At 41.2% G+C, this 12,666-nt stretch overlaps 1 protein-coding gene across 10 annotated transcripts in view; it reads right to left on the reverse strand.

The window, feature by feature from the left end:
- Positions 1-2,813: 2,813 nt before the first annotated feature.
- The window catches only part of map4k5 (mitogen-activated protein kinase kinase kinase kinase 5), a 32,713-nt gene continuing 22,860 nt past the window's right edge, over positions 2,814-12,666 (reverse strand). For 7 of the 10 annotated variants that reach the window (XM_030082144.1, XM_030044011.1, XM_030044012.1 and 4 more), the window contains 11 exons: positions 12,451-12,511; positions 11,745-11,747; positions 11,124-11,238; positions 10,610-10,668; positions 10,095-10,198; positions 9,520-9,697; positions 9,248-9,316; positions 8,969-9,061; positions 8,104-8,174; positions 6,390-6,445; positions 2,814-3,940 (listed from right to left, as the gene is read on the reverse strand). In XM_030082144.1, coding sequence (XP_029938004.1) covers positions 3,853-3,940; positions 6,390-6,445; positions 8,104-8,174; positions 8,969-9,061; positions 9,248-9,316; positions 9,520-9,697; positions 10,095-10,198; positions 10,610-10,668; positions 11,124-11,238; positions 11,745-11,747; positions 12,451-12,511 — 897 coding nt within the window. In that variant the 3' untranslated portion in view covers positions 2,814-3,852. The remainder of the gene's footprint in view (positions 3,941-6,389; positions 6,446-8,103; positions 8,175-8,968; positions 9,062-9,247; positions 9,317-9,519; positions 9,698-10,094; positions 10,199-10,609; positions 10,669-11,123; positions 11,239-11,744; positions 11,748-12,450; positions 12,512-12,666) is intronic. The other 3 variants (XM_030082145.1, XM_030082147.1, XM_030044013.1) reach the window with 1 other exon arrangement.

Consider the following 12,666-nt stretch of genomic DNA (forward strand, 5'->3'; position numbering starts at 1 on the left):
CAGTGAACAAGGACTGTCTTAGTAACCTAAAGAGAGAAGGAAGTGACTGTCAACAGGGAGGTAGTGAGGGATAACACAGGGATGAACTCCATTTACTCACTTTTTGATTGGCTGAGCTGAGTCCACCTTATAGGCTGGCGTGGATTAATAATTACCACCAATCTGGTTTAAATTATATCATACTCATCACAGCCAGAGCCCAATTATATCAATTATAGTTGTTTTAAGCTTTAAAAAAAAAATAATAATAATAAAAATAAGGCTTTGCTGCTAATGTAACTATGATGATCAGCTGCAGATGACTTTATCCACATTTATTATCACTTCATCACTGATTGTAGGAGAATTTAATAGCTACTGAAAGGAAATAGACTCTTATAGGTGAATATACTGTCCTTTCATGCAACTACAAGCTTTATCTGAGGTTATCAAATATGGGCATCACACGTGGTGGCATGCAGGGGCCCCAAACATGCACATCCACTCCCACACACCTCCGCACGCAAAGCTTTATTTGATGGCTGGAGGCAACATTACACCTGTCTCTCCCAACAGTTAGATTGTGTAACGAAAAACATTTGCAATGCAAAGTATACTAGATCATTTCCCTGAGGATATACAAGGGGAACAAACAAGCCGGGCTTTGTTTGTAACAGGCAGGGCGATAAAATCAGAGTGCTGCACTTAGAAATGGACTGCGTTAAAGCCGGCGCGCTAATAGATAATAACAAGCAAACACAAACAGCTTAAATATTTAAATCTGTGCATTGTAAGTCGTTTATTATAAAGCCTGAGCATAAAATCGACTTTATTTTAACATTTAAAAATATTTATTTTTTTTCCCTAATATTTCAGTACATGCATCTTGCAATAGCCCTGCTCGTAGTAATATACAATTTTTTTTCCAGATTTACTTACAGAAAGAGAGGAATTCGTGAGAGGAGTTTGTGCGTCCAATCGGCAGCCCGCAGGGTGGACGAGCAGCCCGCAACTGGCCCCGCAACGCCCAGAGCTCCCGCGTTTAAAAGCGTCAAACTGCACACAACACCACGACACTTCCGGTCACCGCTTTCAAAATAAACACACACAAGCCCGCCCATACACGCACACACCAAAGAAGGGAAAAAAAAAAAAAAAAAAAAAAATCAAGAATATGCCAAAGGACGAGTCTGATTTTCAAACGTACCCGCAATGCATGAGAAATTATAGACAATATGACATAAAATTAGTTAGTTTCTGTTTCCCTGTTTGGTTACTAATTTCTAATTGGTACTTCATGCATCCACTGACTGTTTTTCTTCTGCTATTTAAGATTTATTTAACAAAACAAACAAACAAAAAAGAAACAAAAAAGAAACAAACAAATAAAACACTAAGTTAAAAGTGTTGTTTCCTTGTTTATTTAGACTTTAATATCATTTTTTTGTGATATGGATCCCCTGGGTCTGAAATAAAGGAATAACTAACTAACTAACTAACATTCTCACTATAATTTACATGTTGCAGCAAACAAAGGCTTCATTTGAAACTGGCAGCTAAAACGCCGCTGTTACAGTGACATTTAATGTCTGAACTGAAATAAAGTGTTTAGTCACTACTCTCTACCGAAGTGTCTTTACTCTTCCTCTCATTTTTATTTTAAATAATGTGGTCTCCTTTCCAAAGCGCAAAATCAAAGGAATAAAAATGATCTCAAATGTATGTTTTATTAGGTGATTCATTACTTTTAGAGCTGCAGAAGCTAAAAAGGCAAAAGGCTGACAGTAAAGTAATCCGGGTGTTTGTCAGGTGACTTTAAGATCCTTACTTCATTTGTTCCTGGCACTTTCGACTCCTGTAGCTTTAAATAAAGACTTCAGTTTTACTTTGAAGTCAACATAAAAATGATAATTTCCGGCCCTACTTTTACTTTCTCCAATGGACTTGACGTAGGTTTCCCTCTTCCAGGCCCGTTCCCATAGGAACTGACTCCACCCCTCCACCCCTCCACCCCCCCACCATGAATAAATAAATAAATAAAAACAGAAAACACACACATACACAGCAGCTCCATCTCTTAAGCATATTGAGGATGTGCCATTTCCTAGTGTCCATAATAAAATGAAATTATATATATATATATATATATAAAAAAACCTGTAACACCTGAGTGTAAGTAAGTTGTTTGGGAATAAACAGGAAATAAATATTAACCTCGAGCTGGTAAACATGATAAGGCAACCATCCACACATGTAAATAAGTCAGTTCTGCTCTCAGAAACAAAACCCCTCCACTCCTCCTTCAAAATCTTTATCTTGATAATCTCACATCAGTGTGTCATGTCACACATAAATAAATGTTACACTGTGTGTGTAAGTGTGTAAATTTAACTGACACTACACCCCTGCTGACTGAGTCCTTATGTTTTAAATAATTAGATAAGAAATAACCAAAAATGCACATTCATACATATGTTATTGTGATGATTACAACCATTACAACACTACCAAAACCCCAAACCAGTCAGCGCGTGTCTGACATCACTCAGCATGTGACGGTGGTCTGTGGGAAGGAGAAGTTAAAATAGTTTGTCGTGTCACACAGAGACCAATTAGCGCAGGCTGGTGAAGTCACAGGAATGGCAGCCTAAAGAGGGAAATAATGGAAACTAATACTCACTTGTTTCCCTGCTCAGCTCATCAGAGACTCATCAGCAGCGAAGAGAGACTTGCTGCAACATCAACTCCACATCAGTGCCATCACTGACGCGTGCGCACATACGCACACACACACACACACACACACAGGAAAAATAAACCCCAGACTGTTAACGTCATATTGTTAACAATAGCCTTTTTTATTACAAAACAGCATACATTTAAAAGTTTTGCGAAGGGAATGCAAAGATGTTATCAAAACCAAGCATTGTCCCTTATTTTGTCATTTTAAATAAAAAAACAATGTACAAAAGTGCTTACACGGTGCAAATAATGAGAAGTAAAAGGTCTATAAAATAAGGGGTAAAGGAAAAAAAACATTTTACACTATATTCAACTTCTAAAAATGCAGCAGAGCAGGAGCGATGTGACTATATTACATTGCGGTAAAAATAACCCAAAGCTGCTCAGGAACTGTTCACTAGGTAGTTAATCCTATTCGGAGCTGGAAGTCCCGTTCACAGCAGGACTGCACCTGTCTGTCGCTGTCTGTTAACATGGCGTGTAAATCCAACATGCCCTATTGCTTAGAGATTAATAAATAATGATTAAATAACCCACGTGGAGCATGGGTTTCTGTTTAAACAGATCTATTAGTATAGAGCTTTGTACATCTTCTCCCGTTGAGCCTGATGACGTCTGCCGCTGGCGGCCACCATCAGCGGCAAAAACCTTTAAGACTCCGACATAAAAATCTCCCGTTGTTTGCTAACACTATCACAAATTCCTTGTGAATTTTAATGGCACTTTTTCAATAACACCTCTAGATACCTCATTTCTAACAGTCCACAATCTGCAGAAAAGTAGGGAGGAGGCTGGGTAACAATGTTCACTTGAGCTTCTGTTTCTGCACATCCTGCTCAAGACGAGTTGGTGAGCTCTGCCCGTGACGAGCAGGGCTGCAGTGAAGGTGGTGCTGGTGTAAGGCTACTTATAGATCCAGACCCAAGAGGGTATTGCTCGACGAAATCGTTTGTCCTCTTTGACTGACCTGTGGATCCTGTGATCAGTAACAAAAACTCCCAAAAACAGTTTTCAAGCCAGTTGTTTCCCTTGATGCAAGCTTTCTTTGATGAAAAGGCTTTATTTGTAACTCTCCCAAAGTGAGGCATCCTATCCACATATCTGGGAGTCTTCCAGTCTTTGGGACAGGGATCAGTAACTGTTCTCATGACCTGCTAAAATGTAGAGGTTGCTCAGGGCCGTGGGGTTGTCTGTTGGCCGGCTCTCCAAGACGACGACCCTGCAGGAGAGACAAAGGCACCACGGTCAAAACATCAGTCACAGAGTTTGTCATCGGGTGAATTCTGCAGCAAAGTTGCCAAGACTGACTGCACCCGAGCAAAGATTTGTGAGAGATATGTGACTTGTAGAAAAGTATGAACAGTTTTCTCATTGAGCTGTCATAAACAAGGGACCATGGGATGTTTCATGGTTAACATTACTATAACATAAGGCCATGCATTTCAGCAGGGATGATGGATACTGAAAATATGTTGACAAATACCTTCCTGAGGTTCTTAAAGGAACACCACAAACACAAAAAAGATATGTTCCCACTCAGCCAAGGGCAAGTTGTGTTTTATTGGGAACTATTTCCTGCTAAAGGAAAACTGGCGAACTGTATCTATCCACCACAAAGGCCTACAAATCAGAGGTAGAGTGACACAGTTTGTTGGTGTTCTTTGGCAGGAAATAAATTCCAACTAAACTTTTTGCCCTTGAGGAATTTGGATTATGCTGGGTATCCATGTCATTGTTTTTGGAGGAGCTGATGCTGATGAGTTCTTCACATTTAGTTTCTGACATTCTGAGCTACACAAATGAACACCCATCCAGCCCTGTTGCATTGGGGTGCCAGGAAACAGTGACGATGATAAAACCTCACCAAACCACACAGGAACGACCTGAATGGGGTAAATAGAAAATATCTGGGGTTTTTTTGTACTTTGAGTGAACTGTTCCTTAACCTCCACCACAAATTGCTTCCTAGGAGTGTAGAGCTTACCAAGAGAGTAGAAACCAATGACAAATTAAAGGAGTCACGTTCATGCTATAAATCTAACTCGAGTGCTGACAGGGACCTGAATGCTAAATGGCACAGCAAAAGACAGTGATAGATGGCGATGACAGTGGGTTCATCTTCAGATGCCATCAGTCTAGAGGCTGTGACAGATGAGCAGGGCAGAGCGGAGAAGCTACAGTCCCTACTGTCCGTTCCATCAGATGAAATTACAGAGGCATGGAGAGACACTCAACCAGGCTGGCGGTGCCCAGGTGGCAGTGAATAAAACATGGGAGGCTGGGCAGAGAAAGGCGCCGCTCCAGTGCTACAGACAGGGCTGAGGCCTGCACAGGGACACAGGGGAACCAGGGACAGTCTGCGGTCCACTTTCACTCCCTGGGCAGTGAGTGCCAGTGAGTGTGTGTGTGTGTGTGTGTGAGTGAGATGTAGGGAGCTGAATCACATCCTGCTGTGTCTGTGAGACAAACCGACCAATCAGACCTTCCCACTGGTTAGGTTAACGAGCAGAGGCAACTTTGCTGCCTCTCAACGTGCAAAAATCCCAAAGAGGCATCTGCACTTTTGTAAACATATTTTGAAAACAGACTTTTTCCCTCGAGATGTGCCATTATGGTAACCGGGTTTCCCTCTCTATGTCAGATGCAAAATCCCCTGCTTTTTCCATGAATAAAATGTTAAATCGTTACAAGATGTCTTTGCCTTGACCAAAATTTTAGACACATTTTAGATACAAAGACCTTTTTAAAGTTTGTTATTCTGTTTTACTTTGTGAAGAAAGTGAACATAATGTGGAATGGAAAATAAATACAACTGGTGAATAACTGGTTACTCAATGTCTAAATTGAGGCTGACAAAATTCATTTCATGACTTGTCCCAAGAATTAAATTCCCTGACTTGTCCTAATAGTCCATGACCCATGGGAACCCTGACTAACTATCCAACTGCAGAAATCTAGTCTCCGGCATCTGCTTGTTTGATAAAGACAGAACTAAGCGCCAGGAAAAATGTAATTTCTGTTACACTGATCACATCAGAGAGCAAAGTCAAAGATTATCTCTTTCACAATTGGCTGCTTTCAGGGACAGCAGAGAGCTCAAGGCCACCAGGGAGTGAAAGAGAAGCTTGAGAGTAGATTCAGAGTAGATTTAGTTGAAGTTAAGAGACAAAATGAGAAGATTGAGCACACGACTGGAGGTAAGAGACAAGAGGAGACAGATCTAGTGAGCGAGATCTCCCAGAGACAGCGGGGGATGATAGCTGTGAGCCCAGGTAGGACCCAGGAGATGAGTGGGCTGCTTCGTCGTTTCTAGGCGATAGGAAAACAGAGAGACCTGTGGGAGGATGGGAGCTGTGTGGCCATAATCAGGAGTGCCTGGCTTTTATGGAGGTCGCAGGGTTACCAATAAATCATTACACCCACAGTAGCACTGATTTAAAAGGTAGATAACCGGGAGAAGTGAGGGGGGTAGAGAGAAACTGGAAATCTGTTATGCAGTTCAGCTGTTCAGCCTGATGTGTTTTTTTTTTTTTTTTTAAAGATTTTTTTTTAGATTCCTTGAGTTTTTTTAAGCGTCGCTTTCTAAAATTATAACATTTCCTCTGCTCTGTTTGATCATCTTGTATGTGCAATAATTGAGTTTAACATGGAAATGTACTGCAACCAACCTGTCAGATCCAAGGAGGCGGAAGACTCTGCTTGGATCAGAAATCTCTTGGGTCACCTGTGAATGAAAAAAACAAAAAACAAAACACAAATGTTTCAGTCTGAGCTCTGGCTGACTCTGTCTCTGAAGTGTCAGTGGTTACAAGGCGGGATGAAGCAATGAAAAGCAAGAAAGATGATGTAATATCATAGTTTTGCACATAAACCATACACTTGCACACAGCACCTTATACCCCCATAAGGGCATATACTTTTAGAATGAGTGACTTCAGTGGGAAGTAAAACACTACATCTGTTAGTGAAAAATACACCATATTCTACCCATTCAGCTGTGTGTGCAGCATATTACCATATTATTCATCAGTTTTTGTTGTATAAACATCTTACTAGAAAGTGGCTATATTCATGAAATTTGAAACCTAAACCGACAAACATAAAAAACAAAGGCTATTTTTTGAGTGGACTGCAGGTGGGTGACTGCTGTCTCCAGGGAGTCTCTGTTACTGTGTACAATCCTGGAGCTTACCTGTGCTAGTCACAAGATGTGGATGATAATAGACCTGACACTTTCCGGGATGAAGGACAACAGGACCCTTCAAAAACACTCCCTCACGTGTTGAGAAGTCACCAAACCCCACCAAAACATGTCGACAAAGGCAAGATAATCCACGTGTGACACCTGCTAGGCGCAAGTCCTTGGCCTTGGGAGAGATCTGATCTGTTTAAGTCCCAAAGAGAACAAGGCCTCGGGTGTTCAGAGAAGCACCCACTGAAGCAAGGACGGATCAATAGGCCTGCCCCCCTTGAATGCCTTCGCTTTTCAAAGGAATCATAACGAGACAAAGGCTAAATTATTTAGTGCTGCTCCCTGTTGTGCGACGGGTTTCATTTATGATTGAGCATCAATTTTGCATGGGAGCTGACATTTCAAAAATCCCCGCTATGGGTGAACAGTCAAGCTGGGCTGCGCAGGGACTCTGCCAACAGACCTTCGGTTTCACCCGAGTCCTGCAGGACAAAGTCTGACATGGTGAGCTTTCAAAAGGGTGGCCCCGATCGCCATATCGCTTTCCATAAAAACAGCATGCTTCACCTCCCTGCGATCTCTTGAACTTTTACTGTGCTGCTGAGCGAGACACGTAATCAGGTTAACACAAAATCCCTCCATGAAAGGTAGACAAATTCATTACCTTGGGTTAACACAAAGACATTTGTCTAGCTCCACCTGAGGGCTAATCTCCAGGGCTCATCTACAGCATGTAGCCATGCATGTAAACAGCCAGCACTAAGGGTCAATGTTGACAAGAGCCAGTGGTGTTTGTTCATGTGTGGCACAAACAAGCCTGCATTCAGGGAGGTGTCAGAAACTGCATTCAGAGTTTCCACTCTGTATGCACTGGGACCGCTTGACTGAAAAATGATACCAACCTATTTTTAGTATCTGCCGATTTTAAAGCATCAAACGCAACTGAAAAGCTTGGAAAAATTTTAAAATAAAATGCTGTATCCTCATAATGGATATTATTCTATATCATTTGATCATCATTTTCACTGTGTACATAAAAAGAGCAGTGTGACTCTAATGTACATATATAAATAATTTATTCTTGTGCAGTTGATTGGAATGCACTTTCTTTCAAAAAAGCACCTTTTTAGGATCAGTATTTAAAGTTAGTTATTGTAACCAAAACTGATTGTGGTCATGGGATGTTTTACCTCATTGGACTTGAAGCTCTTTCCCTGCATTCCATGTTTCCAGAAGGCCAAGACGCTGTCCTGAAGGCACACTGTGGCAGAAGAGAGGCAAGAGGTGATGTGTCAGAGCACAAGGAGATCAGTCAGGCGAAGTAGCCACTGGAACATGGCTAACTCAATTAACGTGCACAATTGATGCGTGTGTACACTATACAGAATTTACAAAAGTTCCTTTCATAAATGCAAAATTGCTGGATAAATATTTCCCTCAAATGTAATGGTTCTGGCCTCCTCATATAATTAAAGACTGCCGCTCCAGACAGACTGACAGCTTCTTCTGTGATTCAGTAAGCCTACCATGGTGCTCATGTATTTTTTGCATTTCCTTTTAAAAGGTACAGTGTGTAGGATTTAAATTCAAACATAGAAACGGCATATAACATTCATAAACACGCTTTGTATTAATATTATCTTTAATGTTTTATTCACCTTAAAGTGGCATGTTCTTACCTTGTGTGTACCTTATGATATAATGTTCTGCATTCTAAATAACTTAGTAATATAAAATAAATAAAACTGCCTCATCACTTGTCATCACTTGGCAATGTAGCCACATACGACGATGCCATGATTTACTATATTTGAGAAAGGTGGAGCCAGCATAGCCTCGAGGGATGCATTTAGGAAGGGGAGGGGTGGGGGCTACTGCTGTTTTTTTTGCATTCTGCCTTGTAGGCATTAGATGCTGCTAAATCCTACATACTATTCCTTTAAGCTATGGAATTTCAGTTATTATGTTGTTAGGTTTTGTTCTCAATACACAAACAGGATGTATGTACAGTGTACTTCTGGCTGAACTACCAGCTAGGTCTGTCTGAAAACTTACCAACAGATCCAATGCAGAAATCAAAGCTGAGCTCAGATGCTAGCTTTTTATTGGACTTCAATTTACCCTGGAGATTCACAATCTTCAAATTTTCTGGAGGAGAGAAGCAGAAGAGGTTTTTAAAATATATAAGACAATATTTAAATGTGGAGTGGGCAGACACTGACTAATTTTGTTCTATTACATATAAATGTCACTGGAATGGCAGTGTATGTGCTACCGAAAATGTCAAGGAGCAGCTGTTCTGACAACTACCAACCAGACACGGGCTGTACTTACGGTCCAAACACACCAGCACTGTGTCTCTCTCCAGCTGGGTCACATGGATTGCATCTACCTGTTGATTACCTGTGGGAAAACATGCCCACACAGTCAAATCTGTCGTTTGGCAATGTCTACTGTAATGTAACCAATGCCTATTATTTAACAGTGTTCAAGTGTTTTCGTGTGGATTTTTCCTGTTTGTCTAATCATCTATCTATCTATCTAGCCTATTCTTTTGACTGCACTGCTCCCATGGTATCAAACTCTTGAGTACATGTATGACCTACTTGTTCCCATCTCTGTGAACCACGAGGAGCAGGAGTTGAGGTTGATGGTCTCAAAGCGGACCACCTGGCCGGGCTCTGTGCCCTGGCTGATGGCCACACACACCATGGGGTACTCCTGCTCTGGGACCACCAGCATCTCAAATACCTTCAGTGGGCTGGGGAGGGGGAAGTCAAAGTGCTACAGCAGGAAGAGAGGACAGACATGGGTTATAGTGTCAATACATGTTACAAATCTAAGAAATGTAATTTAAGTTGCAGTGTAAAACTAGCTTAACATTCTACAGTGCTGCCTGTTTGGTAACATGGGCTTGTAAAAATGTAATTCATGCTCCCTGTGAAACTGACAAAGAAATATGTAGATTTGAGTTTCACAGCAGCACAGGGACGTGCATTTCCAGTCTACTTTGCTCATCCTGAAGCTCCTGCGTCTTGCACAGCTAGACTTTAAAATTTAACAACAGATGTGTTCCTTGGAAAAAAAGTATAGTACAGCTTTGCAATAAAACATGCATGCCTATTAGGAAAAATTGCTGGAGGAAAAATACTAGTCTGTTTGAGCAAAATACCCCACTGACCTTGATGAGCATAAACCTCTGCATGGGCTCATACCACTGCAGCAGGACAATCCCAGACTGCAGCGCTCCACACAGATATTTGTGGCCTGTGTATGGGTTTCTCACTGTAAAATAAAGAGGACAAAATGAATGCTGCTGGAGTGAGCAAAGCTGAGGAGGTCCTTGGCAATTAAACAGCTGATATTCATAGGCACGTGTCTGAAAAACCTCATGGAGAAGAAAATTTAACTTCAAAAAAGGCCAAACTATGAGAAAAATTCACATTAATACGTGATATAAAAAAGAGATAAAAACTGAGGCAGAGAACAAAATGCTGTAGCAAAACATGATGTTTTTGCTTTCAGACTTCTGTTGGAGCAAGGCGAGGGTAACCATGTTTGCTTAGTGAGGAGATGTTTCTTTAAGAAGAGGACCGTAGTCTATTGACACAGCTTCATACAAGTTCACTGACCACTGACAGAAGAAAGAAAGACAGAAACCAACGTTTGGGCGGTTGGGAGGGAAAGACAACTCACCAATGCAGCACTTGTGACAGCCCTTTGTGTCCGGGATCTTAGTTGTCAAGGCAAATCTCCTGTGGAGAGAAAACAGTCAACTTGCGACCGCAGTTTTAAAAGAGCTGATGACGCCTTGACTCAGGGAAGTAGGCCAGTTGTTCTTCATTTGGTTCCTCATTTTCCAGCTTACGTACATCTTTAGTTACTTGGTTTTTCATAATGAGAGATGGCAGAGAATGACAACCAGTGCGGAAACAGGGAACAGCACAGCAGGAATTCAGCAGCAACAGACTTAATGTTAGAGAATCAAACTTGAGACCAGATGGGAGGATCACCAGCAGTGAAGCACTGTGGTTAATCTGGGCAGGTCCTAGTTCTAAAAGTATTTGACAGTATGAATGTAAAGCAGGGTGTTGCTGAAAAAAACAGCATACATGCTTAGAAATTCTTCCACATGAGACAGGAAGGTCCATTCAGACCAGAAAAAAAAATAATAAATAAAATAAAAATAAATCAGGCATGTTCATCTCACCTGGGTAAAATTTTGTCTGGGAAGCGATGCGTCTGGAACTGAGCAGCCAGGCCGGGCTTCTTCAGCTGCTCAAACAGCCCGATGAGGTTGTGGGAGTACAGCTGGAAGGTTTTCCCTGGAGCAGCACATATTCAATCATCAGCTTTATCAGTCAACACATTTAATGCATGTCACATTTTCCTTTATTTATTTATTTAAAACAGTGTAACAGTCTTGTCTCATAAGGTTGAACAACTTAGAAAATTGCAATACTGATTTATTACTAAACATAGAGCATTCATTTTTTTTTTAGTAATTTCATCAAAGAACGCACTTAAATTTTGACAGCAGCTTTGTGGCAAAATCAGGTTTTGATTATTCTGTTTATTGTTAGATTATTTGGCCAAGAAATACCTGAGGCAAAGTGTTAAAATGTAAACACGTACGCGACAGATTAGCCCCACAGAGTAAATACTTGTGCACCAATGAATATTTACTAAAAATAAACTACATCGTAAATATAATTCAGCTCAGTTTGCCCTATAAAAGCTGGATCCCTTGAAGCAGCTTTCATATTTAGAAAGGTTAGATGTGAACAGGGGGTAAAAACAGGAGTGTGGCGATGATGTGAAGCATGATTACCTTCTGATGAAGCCAGTTAGTAGAATATCAAATCAAGCCAGACGAGAGGAGGATGGACAGTGTCCAAGGGAAAAGGAGAAGAGAACAGAGGTTAAGTATACTGAGGGGCAAACTGCTAAAGGTAAAACCGAAAGTAGACCTCGCGCTTTGTAATCCCATACCAACTGTTAAACTGAGAAAAGGCTTTGGCTCTTAGGGCAGCTCAAAGTAGACAGCTTGTAGCGAAATAATGGATGATTCGCGTTTCTGACAACAGATGGCAAAGGTTCCTATAATCAAATACTGAACTTCTAAAAAAGTCCTGGCTTTTGGTAGACAATCTGTAGCCAAATAAAAGAGCATAACAGTTGTCTCACAATAAATGATTAACTTTCCCTCATATTTACTGATCAGAACAGCCTAGATTTGGCTTTGCAGCCAGGCAGTATCAACTGCACCAAGATCAAACATCTGAGTGGTTCTTTGGTGGAAGAGCAGGCTTTTAAGACAGATGTGTCACTCATGAGTCACACTGCCACAAGGACAGGGCCTTTATGGGGCTCAGTCCAGAGGCTCTGATGCCAAACAAACAGACTGTTATTTTAGGGCTGCAGATATGGAGTGATTGTGTTGCCCTCAGGGGCAGCCAGATAACACAGGACAAAAGAAGCAGCAGGTTATGGCAGAGACCAGTGAAGCAGGCAGCTGTGATAAGTCTGTCACTTACCTGATAAAGACATCAGGTTATTGTTGATAATGTAGAGCCATGTACACTTCCTTGGGAACAGCTAAAAGAGGGATTCAAGTGAGAGGCTTGAGTCAGCATATAGTCAGGCAGGCATAAATTCTCATTGAAGGGGTTAGGGGTGAAATCCTGGAGATTTATCAGCTGTAATTGTGAAAAAATTCCTGGCCAGATCCCTTGTGTGAATGATGGGTGCAG

The sequence above is a fragment of the Myripristis murdjan genome, chromosome 22, assembly GCF_902150065.1.
Source record: "Myripristis murdjan chromosome 22, fMyrMur1.1, whole genome shotgun sequence".
Classification (NCBI taxonomy): domain Eukaryota; kingdom Metazoa; phylum Chordata; class Actinopteri; order Holocentriformes; family Holocentridae; genus Myripristis; species Myripristis murdjan.